Consider the following 23,967-nt stretch of genomic DNA (forward strand, 5'->3'; position numbering starts at 1 on the left):
AATCCAAACCATATCTCCAAAATGATGGTAGGTTCATGTCTTGTTAATTTAGTCTTTTTTTTTTTTTTCTTGCCCCCTTTGTCTCTAACTGAGCTCTTATAGCCCCACATTCCTTGAGTAAATGATGACTTCAGTGTGTACTCTACCCATCCTGCAGCATCAGCAAGATTATTGTATGAATTGGAATGGGAGGGGTATGGTAAGCCGTCATATAACGGCTTGTCCCCCTGAGTTGTTGCAGATATTCTAGTGCTTGAAATTGCCAGTTGCTGCTTTTCTCGTTCTGATCATGTAATGTGTACGGGAAGAGGGACTAGATAGGGGGAAAGTCAATGGAAAAGATAAGTGATTCAGAAAGGAAAACTAAGCTGAAATATGACAAGAAGAAGTATAAATCCAAACTATTAAATAAAGTTGCTACGGGGGGAGGTGGGGGGGGAATAAATAGAAAGAAGTGGACAAAAAATGATAGCTGTCAAGGTAGAATTTAAAGGGGATTTGGAAGTGAATATGGTGGTGTTCTAGGTAGGAACCACAGTGTAGTATGGAACATACAGATGACAGAGGCCACAAGATCTTAAAGTCAGTGGTAGCTTTAAGATGACCTTAGTGTTTGGTTGCAGTTTCCTTGCGTGTCGCCTCTTCTTAGGGTTTGTGACTGGATGACCACCCAGGGTATTCTCTATTTTAGTACCATCTCCAAACAGAACTTGTGACCAGTGTTATTAGAAAACTGATGAATGTAGAATAAGGTGTATTCAAATTTTGAATCTCTCAAGACAAAAGGATGGAGGTGAAATGCTGACACCCATCTAAATCTTGTTTCACTTCAGAAACTGCTCTGGGTGCATTGGCTAGAGTGCTGAGGGAAGACTGGAAACAAAGTGTGGAACTTGCTACCAATATAATTTATATTTTCTTCTGCTTTTCAAGGTGAGTGCAGAGTCCCTGTGTATAGGGACATGAGGAACTTCTCTCTGCTTAGTGGCTCTTCATTTGTGTCCTGCACTGCACTAGAAAACCTCACTGAAACAGGAAAAAAATTTGCTGAGATGGAAACACACTTGTTATAAATGACAAAGTTGAGGCACGAGAAGAACCCACATGGTGAGGCAAGGCGTAGTAGAGCTGGGAAGAAGTTAGTAAGGATTCTGACTCGTAGCTTATATGCAGAGCTGCCACCTTTTATTTCCCTCAGTGTTCCTACAGGGAAGAAACGATACTCAAAACTGAAGTGCTTGCTCTTATTTAGAAATGCCAGGGTTTCAGCATACCCTGCCTAGAAATAGTTCAAATGGATTTTGCATTGTAACTTGATTTTAGACCTCTGTTATATGGCTGGTGAGTAGAGGGTCCTCTGAAGCACTTACATTAGGAAAAGTGGGGCCAATGGGAAAACATTTTTCCGTTACACATGAAAATTGGAATGTGTTTTTATTTTGTCTTGAAACAACACACTGTTGCTTGTCCTTCTACAAGTTTGGAAAAAATATTCATGTTTTCAGGAATAGTTTTTGTTTTGAAATAATTTTCCAATAGAGAAGTTTTAATGGGGCATGGAGTAAATACATTTTTTTTAATATTTCATGTGATGCAGTGTTGGGACACTGCTACCATAGATGTTAAAACAGATTTAGGGTTGTTTGCATTTATTTTTTTCCTCACAGGTGTTTTTTCTTCAATGTAGTTTTACTCAATTTCATGGAGTAATCACACACTACAAAATTGGAGCTCTGTGTATGAACATCATAGATCATGAACTGAAGAGACATGAGCTTTGGCAGGAAGAACTTGCTAAAAAGAAGAAAGCTGATATCCTTTTAATATGCTGGGCCAGCTTGATGGCTTCTGACTTCTCTTGATAGCTGTTTTTGAGTTATACCAGATGAGTGTACAGCAATTTCTCTGAAAGCAGTAGAATTTACTAGAAAGTGCAAAATATAATTGCAGATATGAAAAAGACCAAGAGTGAGAAGTTTGGGCTGGTGAAGAGATTAAGCTGAAGTTACTAAAACAACATAAGAAGAAAAATGTTTTATTTGATCAACAGTATGTATTAGGAACATTTTTGCTGACTATTAGGATGTAACATGTCCAGGATTAGGAGGAGAAAAAAACCCATGCTGTAGGTTACAGGTGTAGCAAGCTGTTGCTGAGGCAGTCTCTCTCCACTGGCTGTTCCATAGATCTCTTGCTTTTTACTAGTGATTGAGTAACACCTTTGAGGACAGTAGTCAGCTTGACTCTAACTTTTATCTGAACACCTTAACTTCTGCAGTTTACTTGATGAAGACCCTGAAAATCAAACCCTGAAAAAGGACTACGAGAAAACTTATAAGAAATATCAAGGGCTGGTTGTCAAGCAGGAACAGCTACTAAGAGGTACCAAAGCCAAGCAGCAAATTATTTCCTTGTTGGTGAACATGGGTAGAGGGTGCTATTGGATGCTTGTTATAACTAGGAGGTCTTGAACTACTGAATGTGTGGATGAATGTGGAAGGTCATTGCTGAAGGACAGGGAAAGACGAGTACTTAATCGGATTGTTTGACAGTATGCTGACAATTTTTAAAGTAATCTGTCAGTCTTAGAGGAAAAATAGCAAAAGTGATCCACTTACCTTTGCTTTGCTCATGATGTTGGTTTGGGAGGAGTTGAATATTTTGGTTTTGTGTGTTTGATTCGGGATTTTTAACTTAGCCTAACTTAGCCTGTGTCTGACTCAAGTTGAATAGCTTTCACTCTATCTCAGTTTTTGTACTAAAATACACTTAATGTTAGATTGAATGATCTGAGTGGCAAAGCTTTCCAGGGAAGGGCTTTTTAATGGTTCCCACTGGAACTGGAAAAAAAAAAATATAAAAAGCTTCTAGTGATGATTTTTTTTTTTTTTTCCCAAAAGCCACTATTAGAAGTAATCTTCTTAATGCTTTCCAAACAGGAATAAAAAGCATTCATGGTCAGTTTTGTTCAAAATGCATTGGGAAGAGAGCAGAATGTTTCTGAAAGTATTGTCTTAAGCGCTTAATGTGTATATAGAGACTTGTTTATTTCTATTGTCTTTGATCTGTGGTGTGATTTGTATTGGACTTTGATAGTTGCACTTTACCTGCTCCTAAATCTTGCTGAGGATACTCGCATTGAGCTGAAGATGAGAAACAAGAACATTGTCCATATGTTAGTGAAAGCACTGGACCGTGATAATTTTGAGCTGCTTATTCTGGTTGTATCTTTCTTGAAGAAACTCAGCATTTTTATGGAGAACAAAAATGATATGGTAAGGCTCATAGCACTCTATGGCAATACTGGAAAGGTATGGATTATGAAAACTTTGTGTGGTTGGAGGGAAGAGGGAGACATCTCTGTCCCCACCCTAAATATCTGTAGGACCGATGATCCTCTTTTGTTACTAGTAAAATGTAAACACGTAGAAGAAAATAAGTACAACATCCAGCCATAACGTACTGCAAAAATTTTTGAAGAACTGTCATCCCAAACAGTGAAGCTACCTCAAAATATGATACATGAAGTTCCAAATTTTCAAGTCAGCACCCCAAAGTCTTGTCATACCCGCACTTCTGGAGATGCCCATAGCTCTTCCCCCAAACTAGACTCTTGACAACATATTGTTTCTGCCATGTATTGTCTTGGAAAGAAAGGTAGTTATCATTTTGCAGTTTACCTGTTTCCCAGGTCAGCTTGGTTTTCAAAGACACCTCACAACTGTTCCTTCGTGCTGCAAGTAGCTCCTAAGAAGCAGAGGCAGTGTTACTCTGCGTAAGCTTTATTTAGATGAAGTCTCAAACTTTTGAGATTGTAGCATATTCTTTTTCATTACTTTAAGCTCTAGACAAGTATCTCCTTTACTGATTTCCCAGTGGCTTTTGGTAGATACATGCCTTCACTTCTGTGTCATTATGCCAGTTTGTTAAATGAAAATGATAAATTTTCCTTATTCAAGAGGTAATCTGAGATTAGCATTATGCTGACATAGTGAGATGAAGAGATCTGTGTAAATGCAATAGAAAATTAATTGCATCTTTGTTACTGGAACTGTCATCGGCATGCATATGCACAGAACACTGCAGACAAGAGCTATCTCCCTTATTTATATATGGGTATCCTATTTCTTAACTGAAGTCAGAAACCAAGCAAGTGTTTTGGGGGGAATGTAAACTGATTATCAGGTGATTGGTCATTAATTTAGTTTATACTTGTGTAGTGCCCTCAAGGACTTTGTTAGGAAAATAAGGATTAGCTCTCCAGCCCACTGATTTGCTGGCACACTTTCCACATTCCATTTGTTTTAGTGGAAAGACAAATAAAGCAAAATTGTTAAATTTATTTTATTGCAGAGTGTTTTAGCAGTTTTGAAAAGGTGTTTGAAAAGGTTTGAATGCTTCAGGTGAGCTGTCTGTCTGAGCACTTCTTACTGATAATAAAGGTTGATACTTTTTTCTTCACAGTATTATTAAGGAAAGCTACCAGTGAAGGAGAAGGTGCTCTAATATTTGTATCAGGCAGTAACACAAAAAAGTTGAAGGCAAAATGAACCAAGATTAGTTGTGCAATGCCTGATTCAAAGTAAAACTGAATAATCCAAGTATATTTATAGCACATTCTTTCCTTTGGTACTCAAGTGCCATATTAAATCCAAAACAGTGAAGTAGGAGTTCTTGCTATCTGATGGTTTTTGATCAAAGGTATCCAGTCAGTTGTTTGATTATTGCACTATGCAGTGTGGGGAGAGCTGTAGTTTCTTTTCTTAGTATTCATTCTGTGTGTATTTATAACTGGAAAGCTAGTTATATACATGTAAAAGTTTGAAGAATGCAAAGTAATTGTATGTGCTGCTTCCTGGCCAAAGAAGGTTCTGCAAAACAAAAAATGAATGCATTTAAAAGATTACATCAAATAAAAGCAGAGAAATTGTTGCTTAAAAGATGATAAAAGCTTTCTGAAGTCTTGCCAGTCAATGCTCACATGTCTTTTCTGGCTGGTAAAGTGAACATGATCTCAGGGACTGATACCACTTCTTAGTTCCTGGATTCCACTTTTTAATTTGAAAGTGATACAAGTTTCAAGATGACTTTCATGCTTTTATTAAATTAACATCCAGGATGGCATGTCTCTTCTGAGAGCACATGCAAAGTTCTGTCTAGGGGTTCATTTGAAATTCAGGATGAAACGTCTCAAATTCTTTTTGGATGCCAATTTTCTGTCTTTCTTGGTTGGGTATCTCCGACTCTAATGTCGGTTGTTCCAGGGTTGCTGGTGTTTAAGTGTAAATGAGTTTCCCCTCAATCTAGTCTTGCAAGTGATGTCTTGACCACATCCTTGCAGTATTCCAACTGTGAGGAATATTTCCAAGACATCTAGATTGTTTGGTTCAAAAACTTTTTAAATCAACATTACCCAGTAACCCAATCTAAATGACTTCAACCACAAAGACAGAAGCAAAGCTGCTTCAGATGAAAATGAATTGACAGTCACTATTATGGGTACAAATTGGATACGTATTTGCATACGTGTGCGTGTGAGTATGTAACACACTGAGAGGGCTTTCACATTGAAGACAAAAATAAGTTTGGATGGATTATGGATTTTTCTTTTTCTTGATATACAGATTGAAATGGATATTGTTGAAAAACTTGTGAAAATGGTACCCTGTGATCATGAAGACCTGCTGAACATCACTCTGCGGCTATTACTAAATCTGTCCTTTGACACAGGCCTGAGGAATAAAATGGTACAAGTTGGTCTGCTTCCCAAACTCACTTCACTTCTAGGTATGTTTTCGTTTGCTCTAACATAGATGTTTCAGCAGGGACCGTGAAGCTCTTTGCATTATGACATAGTGTGCCTTAGAGTTGCTAAGTTGTTTTTCTCTTTGGCAAAGAACTTCCTCACCACTCCCAACATTTTGTCATTCAGTTCATCTTTTCAGATGCAGGTTTAAATGGAAGTTTAAAATAATGTAGTTCCCAGTACATTTTATTCCTAAGTTCTCTTAAACTGTTGAATGAATCTTCTGGTTTTTAAAAGTGACTTTGATAGGTACCTGAAAACGATGTGAGCTGACACATGGGTGATGCTTGTAATTTTGGGGGAGCCCTATGGAAAAATAGTCAGCAACTTCACGGAGCTCAGCTGATGGAGGTACCAACTAGCCCCCCTCCCCCTTTTTTTTCTTTTTTTATGAAGCTTGATATGTACCTGCTGCCTCTTGTTATCTTAATGGTCCAGGTAGAGAGGTCAGATATTTCCCAGCTTTGTCAGTCAGTTTCAACTCTAGACAGTACTGACTTCTAGACTTTCAACTTGACAGTCTGTAACTTGTGTTAAGATTGCGTGAGTACTTCAGATAGAAGTGAAATTTTTTTGTTGTCCGTAGGGGAGAGCCGTGGAGACAATAAGGAGTTTGGAAAAAGTAGAGGATTGTCTGACTTGATCGTTGTTGTACGCTGGAGTTCTCAGGAGAGAGTTTTTATTGCGCCTATGTGTTCTTTGGCTGTTTACTATCTAGACTCCACTCTGGTAGATGCACTAAATGTTTAGCAGGATTTGGCCGTAAGACTTGCTGAGTATTCATTTTTAAGTTGGAGCTGGGAATCTTGTATTGTGGAGCCCTAAATGCATGAAACACTGATGCAAGACATTGTTAAAACTTTGAGATATGTTGGGTTTGGTTTGTACTAAATCCGGTGCAGCTGGTGTATCCAGATGTGATTGGAAGAAGTGGAATGCAGCAGTGGATCTGTGAGCTTTCTCCCCTAGCTTTGTGTAGTCTCTTAGGATTGTTTGCCTTCTCAATTTTACATTCAGCCTCAACACGACCTTATTGCTATTCAGTATTCAAGTTAATACTGTAAAAACTTCAACTGCTTTGGAAGCCTTAATCCTGTCAGTGATTAATATAACAGCTACCTGATATCATAGAATGATAGGATGGTTTGGATTGGAAGGGACCTTATAGATCATCCGCTTCCACCCCCTCTGCCATGGACAGGGACACCTTCCACTAGACCAGGCTGCTCAAATCCCTGTCCAACCTGACCTTAAATTGTTCCAGGGAAGGGGCACAACTTCTCTGGGCAGCCTGTGCCAGTGCCTTACCACCCTCATAGTAAAGAATTTCTTTCATATGTCTAATCTAAATCTCTCCTCTTTCAGTTTAAAGCCATTCCCCCTTGACCTATCACTACGTGCCCTTGTAAAAAGTCCCTCTCCAGCTCTCTTGTAGGCCCCTTCAGGTACTGGAAGGCCACAATCAGGTCTCCCCAGACCCTGTTCTTCTCCAGGCTGAACAGCCCCAACTCCCTCAGCCTGTCCTCATAGGAGAGGTGTTCCAGCCCTCGGATCACAGAATCACAGAATCACAGAATAGTAGGGGTTGGAAGGGACCTCTGTGGGTCATCTAGTCCAACCCCCCCGCCGAAGCAGGGTCACCTACAGCAGGCTGCACAGGACCTTGTCCAGGCGGGTCTTGCATATCTCCAGAGAAGGAGACTCCACAACCTCCCTGGGCAGCCTGTTCCAGTGCTCCGTCACCCTCAGAGAGAAGAAGTTCCTCCTCATGTTCAGACAGAACTTCCTGTGCCTCAGTTTGTGCCCATTACCCCTTGTCCTGTCACTGGGCACCACTGAAAAGATCTTGGCCCCATCCTCCTGACACCCACCCTTCAGATATTTGTAGGCATTTATAAGGTCCCCTCGCAGCCTTCTCTTCTTCAGGCTGAACAAGCCCAGTTCCCTCAACCTCTCCTCGTAGTGGAGATGCTCCAGTCCCCTCACCATCCTTGTAGCCCTCCGCTGGACTCTCTCCAGTAGCTCTTCATCCTTCTTGAACTGGGGAGCCCAGAACTGGACACAGTACTCCAGATGAGGCCTCACCAGGGTAGTGTAGAGGGGAAGGAGAACCTCCCTTGTCCTGCTGGCCACACTCTTCTTGATGCACCCCAGGATCATTTTTGTGACTTCCTCTGGCCCTGCTCCAAACAGGTCCATGTCTGTCCTGTGCTGAGGGCTCCAGAGCTCCAGGATGCAGGACTCCGAGTGGGGTCTTAGCAGAGCAGAGGGACAGAATCCCCTCCCTCGACGTGCTGCCCACGCTGCTGGCAATGCAGCCCAGGGTACAGTTGGCCTTCTGGGCTGCGAGCGCACATTGCCTGGGCATGTTGAGCTCCTCATCAACCAACACCCCCAAGTCCTTCTCCTCAGGGCTGCTCTCAATCCATTCTTTGCCCAACCTGTATTTGTGCTTAGGATTGCCCCGACGCATATGCAGGACCTTGCACTTGGCCTTGTTGAACTTCATGAAGTTCATATATCCTGAAATACCTCACATCTTTTCATGCTTTCTGTCCCACAACTGTGTTTGCACTTGATATCCTCCTCTGGGCTGAGCTAGGAAGAAGAAAAATGGCATTTGGAATCCCTCTTCTTTATACTTTTTTCCTCAAGACAATGTTATTTGGCAGTAAAGTAAACTAAGAAGTGGAAGCTGTTCAGGAAATACATTTTTCTCTCATTTGAGAGAGGATCTGGCTAGGTAGTCTGGTTCAACTTGGATTGTAAGCTTTTTTGGAGCAGGAACTTGTCTCTTTGATTTGTTTGTACAGCAGCTAGTCTGTGGTCTAAGGCTAGGGCTTCTGGGTGCTTGTCACCCCAAGGAATGGCATGACACAAATCACTGAAGTCCCTGCTCCCAGAAATTCCTCATTTACTGTTAGAGTCAGACTGAACTCAACAGTTAAGTATCTGGTTTCTAGTGTCTGATTCTAATGTGGAGAGGAGAATTTCTTTTCAAATGCCATTCTCTTGGACTTGTAAGTAGGCCTGTGCGGAAGGCTGTTTAGCTCAGAAGAACTGACTGCTAAAATTGCAGTCTATTCCTGAGGTGGCTGTTAGGGTAATCTAGAGCAAATTCTACTAGTACTTCCAAGAAGCTTCACTGTCTGTTTGGCTCCGTGGGCGGTTTGTCTTTCGTTGACTTATAAGTATTTGACCCTTCTTTCTTTTTCTTTTTTTTAGCCAAGGCATGTGCTGTTTGCCCTCGCTCCTCCCTGTAGAGTTGCTTAATACTTACTTTGCAGTGTGCTGGTTAGAAAATGCAGGTAGAAAGATTGTCTATTACTTGTTTCTTAAGCCAGCTCTGTGATTTGTGAGACTCTTCTTGATATAATGGTTCAAATAATTTGCACATACATCACTTCGTGTATCCTGTCTCAGGGAAGCCTGCAACCTTAATAATAAAAAAATCATGTGCCAGATGTCCCTTTTATACAGGTTAATTGGGTATTAAACACACATTACTGAAGTCGGTACCCTTCGGCTTATGTTTGCAGGTCACCTTAAAGTGCTACCACACCTCAACAGCTGTTGACAAGTTATCAGATGACTCCTGATGCCAAGAGGTCAAGTTTGTTGGCTCAGCCTAGTGAAATTTAACATTTGTGCATGCTCTGCCTTTGAGTCTTTAGCACTGGCTTTGAGATGAGTATAGATGAAGTGTAGTAGGTGTTTAAGAGGAGAGTTGAGATTGCAGAGAATTAAAGTACAGGATTTCTCAGGCAGTGGTTTAGGGCTGAGCACTGCGGTGACTGCAATCTGCAGTTCTGGAAGACACGCTGCTTTCCCAAGGGATGCTTTGTGGCTTGGGAGCAGGAAGGCTCAAAATGTGAGTGGAGGCTGGAGGCAGAGGGGTGGACTGGCTTCAGCTGAGCTATCAGGATTGGACTAAGTATGACGTGAGTACATTGCAGAAGGACCATCTTCTTTCTTTCCTTCTCACTCCAGAGTGTTGAGGCTGCTGTTGAAAGCGTGGACATGAGAAATTCTGCTTAGTCTTCATTTCCACTTAATTAGCCTTTTCATTTTAATAGTGCCAATGCCCACTTCCCCATGTAGCTTTGCCAGTCAACACCACTTGCTAGGTTTCGTGGCTTCTCTTCACAAGTCTGAAGTATTGTATATGACAAGACTCCTCTTGCTCCCTCCAGGCACTCAAGTTAATCAGTTACAGCTGATCTTTGTTATGCTCTGGATCTTAAAGAACTGGGTGCAGTTGAGGGAAATTTGGCTTCAGACTTGAGATCAGAAGCTGGAGCAGAGCTGTGGAGGCCTGTGAGATACAGCTGTATTCAGGTTTTTCCATACACAAGCTGCTTGAAGAGGTATGCAGAGATTTTGTTGATTTGTGTGACTGCAGTTCTTTAAGAAAACCTTGTAATTGAGTCACCAGAGCCTTGTGGAGAACGTTTTTTCATACTGGTGGCTTTGCTTTAATACTTAGCAGTCATATTGACAGAGTGATCTGTCTTTAGTATGTCCTCTGTGTAAATGCTTTGTGTGCCAGTATATGTGATGTATGGCTTCAGTGGATTAAGGTGAGAATTCGTGTGAATTCACCAAGTGGTTTAAACTAGACATTTGTCTGAAAAGTGGAAAACACAGATTCAGTGCCCTCTAAGCTTCACCTCAGAAGGAGATAACAAAGCAGCATGCTCTTGACTATTCTGTGGAGGTTTGCTTCACTCTTGCAATGCTCTCATTTTGCTTTGCGTTCTGTAAGTCAAGTGGAGTGGAGGAGTGACTTGCTCAGTCACAGTAGAGATTGGTGGTTGGTGTCGTGGCTTGCAGAAAGCATTCTCACTGAAAGGGGGAAACATAGAGCTGAACTTTAAGAAAACAGATTCGCATCCTTCTTTTATCCGTGGGAATGTTCTTCCCCTGTTAGACAGAAGGGAAATGCTACCCTTGTTCATAATTCTTCCCCTCGATGTGTGATTGGTTTCTAAAGTAAATGCCCTGGCAGCAAACAGAAGAAAACATTGTCTGCAAGGAAGAATAAAAAAACCTCACTTCTTGTTTGGACCAAATCCGCTTTGTTTTTCAGTTAACTGGCCAAACCAAATGCAAAATTTTTAGTACAGCTCGCTTAAATATACGCACAGCTTGTGATTCACATTCTTCTAAGGACGCTATTTTGTGCTGGGTCTGAGTGGTTTCTTAGTCTTTGTGAAGGGAGACAAATAGTTCTCCATTCTCCATGAGAACAGCAGGCGGTTAGTGCAGCAGAACCGGCTGAGTGCTGCTGCGTGTGTTATGGCAGGCTGCAAAGTCGTCTTGGTGGCCTGCTGTTCAGAAGGAGCTCCTGGCAGTATGCGGGTGTGGCAGGCAGTACTGGGGTTTCGGGGTTTCTGTGTCCGTCCGTGATTCTGTGATTCGTCTCAAAAGGATGTAAATGATAGGGAATGGTGCAGAAGCTGTTACAATGGGAACTGTGTTGCTGCTCAGAGGGTAAAAGGAGTAGGTTTGGCTGCATGCAGGGAGCAAACATTTTTTTTTTCTATGATGTGTGTTTGTCACTTTGAGCTGCTGGACAGTTCTTAGGTGTACTGAATGCAGATTGTCTTGAAATGCCATTTTCTTTTCATTCGCTTGCTAGTGCAAGCTATGCTTAAACAATGAAAACCAGTTATGCTTGGAAGTCAGACTAACGTGTCTCTTCTTGGTTGCTCAGAGCTGCTGGCTGCTCTTAAAAACTGTGGGCTGATTGAACACAGGTAGTAGGTGAGCTGAAAAGTGAGTGGGTCACAAAACAGTACCAGTTGCAAACTGTGCACAAATGGGACATGGAGTGCAGAAGGGTTGTGCATATGGCTGGGAAAGTGCTACACAGTGCCAAGGTGTTCAATCACAGCAAGATTTTAGGTGGTGATGAACATCTTGGGTTGTGTTCTCCAGTACAGATTACAGTGACTGAAAGAAAATTGGCTTTGTGGATTTGTATTTAGCCAAGTAGATGAGCGTTTGTTATACAGCACTCTGAAATACAGTATGATCGGTTCCAAGTAGCAATTGTATAGTTTTGCCTGTCACTGTATGTGTCGCGCCTGTATGCCTTATTAATGCGAGCATCGTGGCCTGATGTTCTTAACTTCTTGGTGCTCCAAGACTTAGTATCAGCGCACTGAGAAGTAGTAGCCACCTGATCTTACACGGAAGTCCTTAGACTTGTGCAATAGTTTGCAAATGCCAAAGTAGGTCAGACTTTTCTATTATGAGTTCTTTATTTAAACTGGAGATAGCCAGAGCAGAGTGACTTTTGACAGTCTGATTTAGTCCTCACTGAAGAGTCTGCCTTCACTGGCTTCATTGATAGAATTTTTGCGAGTTTTATTATCTAAAACTTTTTCTGGAAACTGCTGAAATTCTTCCAATATTTTTCCATTCTTTACAGGTTAGGTTTAATGAGCAATCAAAGAATTGCCAAACAGTTGTATGTTGGATTTCTTAACAATGAAGTTGTGATATGGTATGCAGCCAAGCTGGATTATATGTTGACTGCTGTTTAAAAAAGCAAGAAGTACTTTGCTCTCTAATTAACGGAGTGCTGTGGATTTTTAATGTTCTGTTCCTTTTATGAAAGTTTCTTTTAAGAAGGCTTAAAGTAGATGTGTTCTCTTTATGAGTTCACTTGGCCTTTTTGTAATGAACTTATTATAGAGCTTCACACATCTGTTGAAAAATGGAGCTTCTTATAGGCTACTGCAGTGTTTTTTCTGATTTTAATAGGCCTCGTTTATCCTATAAAGAAACATACATTTTCTTACCTGATCAAGTGAGCAAACAATAGGGGTCAGATGTGGCAAAGACCCTAACAGAAAGCACATGTCCAGCCATCAGGGTGAGGTAAAGTCATATCGGGATTGCTTGAAGTTATTAATGGCAGTAAAATTTATGCTTCCTCCTGTTTTCCCAATTAAATTGAGAAACCTTTTTTTCCTAAGGTGGCTCTGCAGCAGCTGGTTCCAATACTTGTTGTGTGAATATTGCCTGGGGTGTCTCCATTCCTTTATAGTAGAAGCTGGCTGAAGCACATTAAGTAACAGTTCAACTACAGGGACCAGTCTGTTGGAAAGCAGTAATTATTAAGGGATTTATTTTAATGGCAGTTTTTTTATCATTTGTGGTGAGTATGGCCAAAGCTTAAAAAAACAACCACAACAGCAAACAAACAAGAAACACCCACCAAAAGAAACACAAAACCATCTCTTCACATTCAACTTCTAAATCGTTATTAGTAGTGCCTAGCATGTCTGACTGACTTAAGGAGAGTGGTGGTTGTACAATGTGTCTTAGAACTCAGCACTTATTTAAATTACATTAACTATGGATAGACAGCAAACTTTAATATTATTAAAGAAATACTGTGTTTGAAGCAGAAATAGAATCCCAGCTAACTTCAAGCTAAAAACCTGCACTGTATCCCTGCTTTGTGCTGCTGGTAGATTATAGTAAAGTATCAGGAAAGAATAACTGAAATTCATAACATCATATTTTTATATAAGCTTACAAGTTTTTGAAGTCTATTGTCTAAGATTTTTCTGACTGCTTTAACACTGTCCAGAGTTGGAAACAGTGTTTTTTCCGTTTTGTAGCTATTACAGGTGGCTCCTTGCTAATCTGATCACTCAGCCTTTCGCTGTTCAAGTGAGGGAAAGCTCATTGCTGTGATGTGCTGCTCACAAGTGCACATGTGCATTTAGCTGTGTTATTGGCTTTTTTAATGAAGAGGGTAGCTTTGGTGCAACAGAAGATAGTAACTTCATGAGTGTTGACTGAAAATAAAAATGCTTATGGCAGCAGCAAGGACAAGAGTGGAGAGATGGCAGCAACCTAAAGATAAGGGAGCTGAGTTGTTGGAAAATCACTAAACTGATGGATGGGAAGGATCCCTCGAGCCAATATTTCTGCTGTGGAGCTTATAATATCTGACTGCATAATTTATTGAATTCTTTTAATTGTTTCTTTGCATATTGTAAGAGCAAATTAATACTTAACAGTAAAAAGTAAATCTAGTCTTCTATGTGAGCTGTTGACATCTGAAAGCTTTTCAAGGCATGACTTGGATGCCTAAAGCATGACAGAACAGAAACAACCAGCTCTAGTTTCTTGGAAAATCTGCATAAAGAAGGAGTGGGGCGCTTCTGCTAGGCTTCCTGATCTATGATGAAGTCTTCATAAAGCCTGTATGAGGGCCAAGTTAGAAGAGAGAGGAGCACCTCTTCCAGAGCCCTTGTGAAGCCTACAGCCAGAGGGATGGTCTCAAAGGATCATGTGGAACAATTTTACAGATCTAGTAGTCCCATAGATCCTGAGGCTTTTACAAGTTCAGGTATGAGGTGGAAGGTTACAATCAGCTTTCACTTTTGGAAATGTGGAAACATCTCAACTCACGAGATCCTGCTCTGTAAGAGTTTTTCAGATGATCTTCTCCAGTGCAGGAGACCAACTGTAGATTCCCCATGTCTGCAGTTGCTAAGGTGAGAAATCCTTTGTCAGTTGATAGTATTATCTTCAGATCCTTTGAGCTGGTGGGGGAGGAGATAGGCCAACATAAAAATTTTATTGCACTGTAGTGAGTATAGTGCTAGTCTGTCTCTGTACAGTCAGTTTCTGTTCCTTTGGTTTTTGACATACAGATGCTTTGCAGGGTGAGGTACAATTTTATCTATTGGAGTAGTCTTACTGCATAAAGCAAAACATTTCTTGTGAGACTGGGGCCTCAGATGTTTTTTTATTCTTTTTGGGAAAGCTATCATATCTGTGAGAAACTTGTAACTCATTAATGAATGACCTTTTAAACAACAAAACCCTAATGTTTTCACAATAAGAATACAACTGAATTGTTTACCTTTCTTCCAAGACTTTGGCAGTAAGAGTATGCTGGTGCTTGCACAGGAACAGTAACTCTTGAATAATACAGAGCTTAATTCTTGTTATCCGGAGGACTCAAAAGCTCAACCAATGTTTAACTCCACTTTTTGCGCTTAGTATGTTTGAACCTCAGCTTTGTACTCAGCAGCTTCAAAACACGGGTAAAACCAGTCTCCATTGCAATGCGGTGAATCGTCCCTTTCTCAAAGTGAAAAGTAGTATCCTTCATTGTGTGTGCGTTTTTTTTTTTCTTTTCCCTCCTTCAAGCAGGAGCACTTTGAAATATAGCTGCACCTTCCATTCAGAACTGAGGCTGCTGTGCCGTGGAGCTGTGCATCTGCAGAGCCAGGAGAATGGAAAACTTCCACCTATTTCTGTTCCCAATGCGTTCCAAGCAAGGAGATTGGAAGGGAGTTTTTAGAGCAGAGAAGTCTGAGTATTTTCTAGTAATTGTAATTGGAGCGGTTGATGTAGTTTAATGAAATATAGTGCAGATAGGGCACTTTGGAAGTGGATGTTTTCTTAGTTTGATTCAAACTAAGAAAGACCTTTTCTGATTTGCAGTTTGTTGTAGTAACAGTAGTTAATTCTGTTTCTCTCTTGCTTTCTTTGTTGGTCATAGCCTGACCCAAAATGTATTTCCTTTGTGGAGAGGAGTAGCTTTGTCGTCTTCCTTCAGGTATAATCCCATTGCTTCTGTTTTCTTTCTAATCTGAACTTCTAATTGATTGATCTCTGGTTTGTGCAATATATGGGATATTGCAACCAGTCAGCTTCCAATTTCTGTATGAATTCACATGAGTTCAAGTATGATGGGTTGTAGAACATCCTAAATAACAACAATGTGGAGTTTTTTTTTCTGTAGAAAGATCGAGCCTCAAAAAAGGACATATCTAAGTTTAGCAGTATATTGTCTACCCAGTGGCTATGCTTTGTTGTTTTTTCTAAGGAGCAATCCTGCAGTGAGGTGTTTACTGTATATTTTTCAGTCTGTTTTGCACAGAGTTCCAGGCAAAGAAACTGAGCCTGGGGCTTCAGATGTACAGCTTCATTTTTGTCTATAGCTGTAACAGTAAATAACTCAACCTAAATCAGTAATTTATTAGTCTTTTGGCTTAGGATTCATCATTATAATTCCTTCTTTATTTCCTTGAAAAAAAGTTGTATCCGTGTTTTAGATGTGGCATGTACTTAGTTCTTTGGGAGAAGAAAAACAAAAACTGAAAAAAAATCCCCCAAAAAACTCCCAAACCACAGAAAAATCAGGGTTTTAAGTTAGGCTTATGGTATAATGTCAGGTTCAAATAACATAAAGGTAGCACAAGAGGGGTTATTAGTATGTAATTAATATCATAATGTATTATTTACAATGCCTGGTCTCCTTGAGTATGAGCAGATTTGAAAATTCTTTCAGGTTCTCTTGATAAAATAAGCTGATACATCCAATACGATTTATATTTACATATGTAAATCAAACCAATGTGTGTCTAAACCACACATGGAGTAACTTAGTCCGACTGTTTCAGAGCTGGTTACAAGGAATGTTAGGGGCTAGTGGTAAGCAAAGATACCTTTCTATCACTTTTTTCTGAAGATCACTGCAAATCACAATACATGTGAATAAACTCTGGATTTCAGTGTTTTCTAACAGCAGTGTGAGACAGTGTATAGACCTGATACTCAGTTTGTGACGTTCTTATCCATCTAGATTTCTTATTTGCCTAATTCTACAGCAGATGTGACTTCAGAATATCAGAGTTTGAAACTGAAATGAAGATCCACCCTGCCATTTCTGCCATTCTGGTTGGTGAAGTGGATAGAGAACTGGCTGAATGGCAGAGCTCAGAGGGTTGTCATCAGTGGCGCTGAGCCTAGTTGGAGGCTGGTAACAAGTGGTGTCCCCCAGGGGTCAGTACTGGGCCCAGTCTTGTTTAACTTCTTCATCAACGGCCTGGATGAAGAGTTAGAATGTACCCTCAGCAAGTTTGCTGACGACACCAAACTGGGAGGTGTGGTAGATACACCAGAAGGCTGTGCTGCCATTCAGCGTGACCTGGATAGGCTGGAAAGCTGGGCAGAGAGGAACCTGATGAGGTTCAACAAAGGCAAATGCAGGGTCCTGCACCTGGGGAGGAACAACCTCATGCACCAGTACAGGCTTGGGGTGGACCTGCTGGAGAGCAGCTCTGCGGAGAGGGACCTGGGTGTCCTGGTGGACGACAGGTTAACCATGAGCCAGCAGTGTGCCCTGGCTGCCAAGAAAGCCAATGGGATCCTGGGGTGCATCAAGAAGAGTGTGGCCAGCAGGACGAGGGAGGTTTTCCTTCCCCTGTACACTGCCCTGGTGAGGCCTCATCTGGAGTACTGTGTCCAGTTCTGGGCTCCCCAGTTCAAGAAAGATGAAGAGCTACTGGAGAGAGTCCAGCGGAGGGCTACGAGGATGGTGAGGGGACTGGAGCATCTCCACTACGAGGAGAGGTTGAGGGAACTGGGCTTGTTCAGCCTGAAGAAGAGAAGGCTGCGAGGGGACCTTATAAATGCCTACAAATATCTGAAGGGTGGGTGTCAGGAGGATGGGGCCAAGATCTTTTCAGTGGTGCCCAGTGACAGGACAAGGGGCAATGGGCACAAACTGAGGCACAGGAAGTTCTGTCTGAACATGAGGAAGAACTTCTTCCCTCTGAGGGTGACGGAGCACTGGCACAGGCTGCCCAGGGAGGTTGTGGAGTCTCCTTCTCTGGAGATATTCAAGACCCGCCTGGACAAGGTCCTGTGCAGCCTGCTGTAGGTGACCCTGCTTCGGCAGGGGGGTTGGACTAGATGACCCACAGAGGTCCCTTCCAACCCCTAGCATTCTGTGATTCTGTGATTTTAATAGGTATTTACCTTCATTTGTGTTCTGGTTTTGATTTAGTCTAGTTGATGTTTTGCACACAAGTTGGGTAGGGTATGTTTCACATCTAATGTGGAGACATTAATGATTCCATTAGAAATGATAGGTACTTGAATTACTGCTAGTGTTACATTAGAGTAATTTAGTCCATAACTTATATTCTCATTTTTACTTGAGCATATGAAAGCTGAATGCTGCTGCTGCAACTCAGATTGGCATTTCAGTTTTACAGCTTTAGAGTTTCTCTTTTGTTATCGTGGGGCTAATGAAGGATTTTTTTTCATTTTAAGCTCACAAACTCAACAAAAAAGTGGGACCTGATCTTGTGGTCAAGAAATATTTTTTTTTTTTCTGTAGTGTCTGCTACTAGTACCATTTAGATCTTTAACCATAGAAGGAACTAGACATGGAATTTGGGCGTTGGTCTACAGAGTTGGCACATGGCTTCTTATTAATGTTCAAAGGCTAAAAATCTGAAGCCATTTTGAACTCAGAGCCCATCATGTATTTATTTCCCTCTCTAATTTGCAGAAAACTGGTTGTGAAAACAGCCCGAGGGACCTGATATTTTTCCATCCCAGCTGCTCCAACTGAACTACAGCTGCAAAAAAAATCTAAGTATTGTTTCTATAAACTGTTGAGTGTATTTTATAACACAATAATTCCCACAAAATCAGTAACTGCAGTTAATGACCGGTTTGTTAAGGCATTAACTGCACTCAGCTGGGAATGACCAGTTTCTCTGGAATGGCTGTATAAGAACTAAGGATAATTCACTAACACTTTCAAATAATTATTTGGTTAATTAATGGTAAATTCTTGTGGAAATCCTATCAAAGTACTCGTGACCCCCACATTTAATATCCAATGAGTTCATTATGATTCATGTTTTATTGCCATAAATACCAGAAGAATCCATAATGACTAGGCCATTATTTTCCAGGGCTGCCCTTACTGCTTTAGGCCATTTGGCTGTTCCACCTTCAGTCATAAAAAGCTTGATGCTCAAAACTACCAGCATTTGTAGGCCACAACTTTCTGGCACCACACCAAAACTTTGGTGATTTTTATGAACACGTTTGGCAGAGATCTGTTTTTCCTTTTCTTTCTCGTGCTTCTTCTAGTTAGGGAAATAATTGATGCCTACTGTACCAAGTCATAAGGAAGTCTTTCTTGCAGTGTCTGCTTTTTCATGTGTGGCCTTCAGCAATGGTCAAAAATAGCAGAAAAGGTATCCCTTCCATGCTGTGAAAAGCTGTTCTCCAGCCAGGTCCTGGGCAGGGTTTGAAATTTTTACAGCCAAGTCTCTAAACAATGATTGACATACGTTAGCATTCAGGTGAGTGTAAAATAATAATAAAAAAAAAAAAGTAAGCTTGGTACTGGCATATTCAAGTAATAGTCAATGGCTGCCAATTTTGGGGAGTGTGGTCCCTATGTAAAAGGATGGCAGTTGGCTTGGTGGATTTTTCAAACAGTCTTGTCACTTCTTACCCTTCTGTATAATCTTCAGCCTGCAAGATGATGCTTAGCGTTTAAAACACTGTTTTCTTCCTAATCTTCAACAAGCTAGTTATGCATGGTTTCCAGTCAGCTTTCCGATAGGCTGTATGCTTCCTGGTTGAGCACGAGATTAACGGTTGCCTTAAATCATGCTGTCTGTGCTTAGAAACAGCCACCTCCTCTTGATTTTCCTGAAGCGCCTGATTCTTTGGATCATGCGTTGGCACTGTTTTGCATGAGAACTGAAACAAGTCAGGAGGTTCTGGTTTTTTTCCACAGGGAAAGTGGGACAGTGAAACTTCCAGAGATCCACTTGAAATTTGTTATTTTCTTTGAAACTAAAGTGAAATGAAACTCAAAATGCATATACCATTAAACACTTAACAGCTGGTTTAGTTGTACACTGTTTTCTTTTAGCTTTAGGTCTGTAGTTTATTTTCATCTTCAAGTTAGTAGAATTTAGGGTTTTTTTCTGTTTACTCACAAGTGAAAAATACCTCTTTGCTGAGCCTGTGCAGTAAGTGCCTGTGACATAAATGATCTTAAGCCCTTCTCTATTCCCTATGATGACAGTAGGACAGGGGAATTGAAGGAAAATAGGTCAGTTAACTGCAGAGCGAGAAGCAATTTAAATGCAACTCTTCCTTTTGAAACTATAGCTGTCTTTGCCTTTTGTGTGTCATGAAATCTGTCTTATGGAACACACTTCGGGAGAATGCTTTAAGTGCCAGTCGTTAAAAACCAACTCTTTAAGAGTTCATTCAGATAAAATAAATCGATTTGAATTCTAGATATTCTTCATACTTTAGGTTGAGTATCTAGGTCTTTTTGACTTTTTTGGTAGTTTAGAAACCGAGGCAGTGCTGTCATTCAGCACTGATGCCAAAGGTGGTGTTCAGGCATCAGAAAGGTTATTGTGACAGGCTGGACCTTTGAAAAACGGGGAGAGAGAATTGTGCAGAGAGTTTCTTCTCAAAAAACAGAAGGCCTTTGCTGCTATAATAGGCTATTTTATTTGAAAATAAGCCATCAGTATTGCAAAATACTAGGAAACTACTATTGCTACCAAATGAAGGATTGTATCTTAGCTGATGCTTTATCTTAGCACAAACAAAGCTTGCAAAGATGAGGAGGGGAAAAAAACCCATGAAGGAGGGAGGTTGAACAGATGCAAAGTAGTCGTGTTGACTGCCTGCCAATTCATACCTGCTGAAGATCTGGTCCAGCTTCAATCTGGTTTGTTTTTCCTGTTGCTGTTCTGGGGAGCCAACTTACCTCCCTTTTATACTGGCTTACCTTTTACCTCACGTAGTGTTTCATGCGTTATCCAGCCAAGTGTAATTGTAATTTGGGCCTTAAATCTGAGTCTTGATGTTTGAGTCTTGGTGGCATGGAAAGAAGGGTTAAAAGCAATGTAGATGTCTGGTTTTTTTCCTATCCCCAAGAAATTTGAAGGCATAATTTACTCTTTAAATTTTTGTGTTTGCTTAGGAGAAGCCTTTAGCTGTATGTATGGGAAGTTTTTTTCGTGTAATTGTTGGATTTGCGTTGTCACTACATGTGAATAGGTAGGTAAGTTGACCAGTCACCAGAGAAGCATAAAAGATAATAAACACTTTGTTTTGTTTGCTTTAAACAGAGTGTGTATGCTTTAGCAACTGTAGTACTGTCTGTGCTTTTAATAATAACCAGAGTAGGTTTCAATCTGGGCATTATCCTTTCTCCAGCTGCTAAGTGCATGGAAGGTTGTGATAAAAGTTGCATTTCAAACAGGTAACAATCCAGAAGGATCTGAAAGGTCAGCTGTGTTTTTAGTTTTGGCATGGGAAAGAATACTTCACTGTTGTAAGGCAACTGCCAGAAGGGTTTCATGGGTGGTTTTTTGTAATTCAACTTTGAAAAAAGGCACAAATAGGCATTCTCAGGATAAAGGCTTCATATCCTTGCTGCTTAAAGGAAATTTCAGCTCCCAATGATGTATGCAGAATTAAAATTTAACTGTGTTGGTTGCTGTTTGAGGTCTTCACGTTTTGCCAAAGTGTTTAACAGATATGCTCTAACTCAGCTTAAATAGAAGTGGGAGGTAGGATATTTCTGATCAGTTGTGTAAGAACTGTGAATAAATTCTGAGTTGGTGGCCTTACTGCATCCTGGTCCAGCTAATATAAATCTTCAGATGAATATTTTATCCCTACCTGTAGGGAGACTATATATGTAGTCGGTATCTTGCTAATGTAGGGCTAGAGGAGACCTTAAGAGAATGCTCAGTCCAGATTTCAGCAGTGAGTCCGGATCAAATTTGTGTTGTTCTTAAACATTTGTATGTTTGTCTAAGTTGGTTTTATAGAACCTTTCAGTTAAATATTTCACAGCCTGCTCACATTAACTGCTCCAATTTTTCTTTAGAATCTTCTTCTTTTTGGTAAGTATTAATGTGAAAATATACTCATGTCACCTTTGAAAAGGCACCCACAGGATAACGTTATCATTTAGGATAATAAAACGATCAGTATGTGACTTTGTGGAAAGGCACTGGGTTCCACCTACAACACATTTTAGTGGTAGTTCTTGTTTTGGTCTCTGGCATTGGTACTTTCTTTATCATTTCACTTTGAGACAAACTTCTTGTTTAACAGGAATATCCACAGCTAAATCGGCATTAAATTTGATATTTATTTTACTAGCTGGAAAGTGATGAAGGCTTACTCTGGATGGCCTGTCATTATTAGGTATTCCTTTCACAAAATATATTCCTTGCGAAGTGGAGTTAAGGAGGTGTATTGAGATGCTGGGGTGAAGGGGAGTAAGTTAGCATTGCCTTTGTTCCTTCTTTGCACAAATATGTGTTTCATTTGGATAGGCCAGGCAAGACCCTTTCATTAACGTTGCATTTCTGATTTAAAATTTCCCTCTTTGAGCTGTGATTTTTGTGCTTTTTGTTTTCCCCTGTTAAGTGTTTATAACACATAAAATACCAGGCTTCTGTTAACATGGATTTTTTTTCTCCTCCTAGCAAATGAAAACTGCAAACAAATAGCAATGTGTATTCTGTATCACATAAGCATGGATGATCGCTTTAAATCAATGTTTGCGTACACAGACTGCATCCCTTTATAACACATAAAATACCAGGCTTCTGTTAACATGGATTTTTTTTCTCCTCCTAGCAAATGAAAACTGCAAACAAATAGCAATGTGTATTCTGTATCACATAAGCATGGATGATCGCTTTAAATCAATGTTTGCGTACACAGACTGCATCCCACAGGTATGTGCTTTTATATATGATGCGGTGCTAAGATGCGCCTTTCCGTGTGTGTGTGTGTGTGTGTCTGTCTGTCTGTCTGTCTGTCTGTCTGTCTTCTCCTCGCTCATAGCAGAGCTCGCACTGACACCCACCGGTGAAAGTGGGAACAGCCATGACGCTGCTGAGTTGCCAGTGAACCACCTACTCATCAGGCGGTCTGGCGTTCATGCTGTCTTTTGATGGTCCCCAGAAAAAGGGTGGGTGACACGTTCTCTGTCAGTGCTGCTAACACTTGAGCTGCGTTGGTGGATTGGTGAAAAGACGGATGACCGGCTGAATTTCCACAGAAGATCGGGAGCGCTTGAGAGAGATTAAAGCTGGTGCACAGCAGGTCCTTGGGGAACTTTGTGGAAAGTATTTCCGTTACAGTTTTAGAAGGCATTCTTTTCTGATCCCATTGGGTATCAAAATTTCAGTGTCTCCAGTTTTTCAGGATATGAACTGGAAGCTAGCCAAGCAGTGTGCTGTTGCTGCATGACAATTCCTCTTCCAACTGCCGGCCTGTACAACAGGGGAGACTTGAAGACTATGGAAAGGGTCTTCACTGATCTTTCAGGCTACAGTTTGTTGCGTAACATTTTGTCTCCAGTTGTAGTCTTTGATCCAAGCACAGACACAAGATCATGGGGTTTTGGGTTTTGTGTGTATGTTTTTTGTGTCTTGTTTGGGTTTGGGTTGTTCCCCCCCCCCCAAGTACCAAATCCTGTCTTACTGATCTTTTTCTCAGTCTTGATGAGGCTGAGGCTGGAGTTGAGAAAGCCTGCATTGCATAAGTGTATAAGCTCTCCGGTAGCTTTGTCAGAATTGAACCATGGTACATTCTTTCCTGCCAAACATGTTTTTAACATCAAATGCATCCAGAATGGGAAGTTGCCATGGAAAGTTTTCAGAATGTTTCTGGTCATTATCTCATGACAAAAATGGTGATGTTTTTCCAAATACAGGAGGATTTTGGAGAATAGAGGGGGGAGAGCTGGTGGGAAAAACTAGTATATGTTACAAAATGGTCTTGTAAACATCCTGCTGACTGCCTTTTCTGCCACAAGAAGCAACTATATGTTAAGGTATTTGCATGATATAAGGGAAGCGCTTTGTTCTGGGCAGTTACCGGCCAAACCAGAATTCATGCACTGTGTTTCAGGGCTTGCTTGTGACGTGCTTTCAGGGGATCTTGGCATGGCTCTTGAATCCCCAGTTCCAAATGTAAAGAGCTATGGAAACTTCAGTGATATCATACTCTGAGCTTTGGTGAACATCATTGTTCTGATAGGCACTGACTGCTCCAACTAGTGCTTACAGAGCTGTGTCTAAAGACTGGTGGAGCAGGAAACGGGTCCACTGCCACCATTGGACTTTGGCTAAAACTAGAAGATTGGAAGGATACCTATGGCTACGGATGCTTCAGTGGTCAATGTAATTATTCACAGACCACATCTGCTGACTGTTGAAAAAGATCAAGCTGGACAACCAGAGCTTAAATTTTATTAATGAATGTTCAAAATTAGGGGAGTTATTAAGGAAGTCAGAGGTAGCAAAAAACAT

General features: G+C 40.9%; 1 protein-coding gene across 2 annotated transcripts in view; it reads left to right on the plus strand.

Moving 5' to 3' along the window:
* The window catches only part of KIFAP3 (kinesin associated protein 3), a 76,503-nt gene that overhangs the window by 10,335 nt on the left and 42,201 nt on the right, over window positions 1-23,967 (plus strand). For both annotated transcript variants that reach the window (XM_075422470.1, XM_075422469.1), the window contains exons 6-11: window positions 834-933; window positions 1,688-1,812; window positions 2,284-2,382; window positions 3,097-3,275; window positions 5,625-5,787; window positions 22,286-22,386. In XM_075422470.1, coding sequence (XP_075278585.1) covers window positions 834-933; window positions 1,688-1,812; window positions 2,284-2,382; window positions 3,097-3,275; window positions 5,625-5,787; window positions 22,286-22,386 — 767 coding nt within the window. The remainder of the gene's footprint in view (window positions 1-833; window positions 934-1,687; window positions 1,813-2,283; window positions 2,383-3,096; window positions 3,276-5,624; window positions 5,788-22,285; window positions 22,387-23,967) is intronic.

The sequence above is a fragment of the Opisthocomus hoazin genome, chromosome 6 (assembly GCF_030867145.1).
Source record: "Opisthocomus hoazin isolate bOpiHoa1 chromosome 6, bOpiHoa1.hap1, whole genome shotgun sequence".
Classification (NCBI taxonomy): Eukaryota; Metazoa; Chordata; class Aves; order Opisthocomiformes; family Opisthocomidae; genus Opisthocomus; species Opisthocomus hoazin.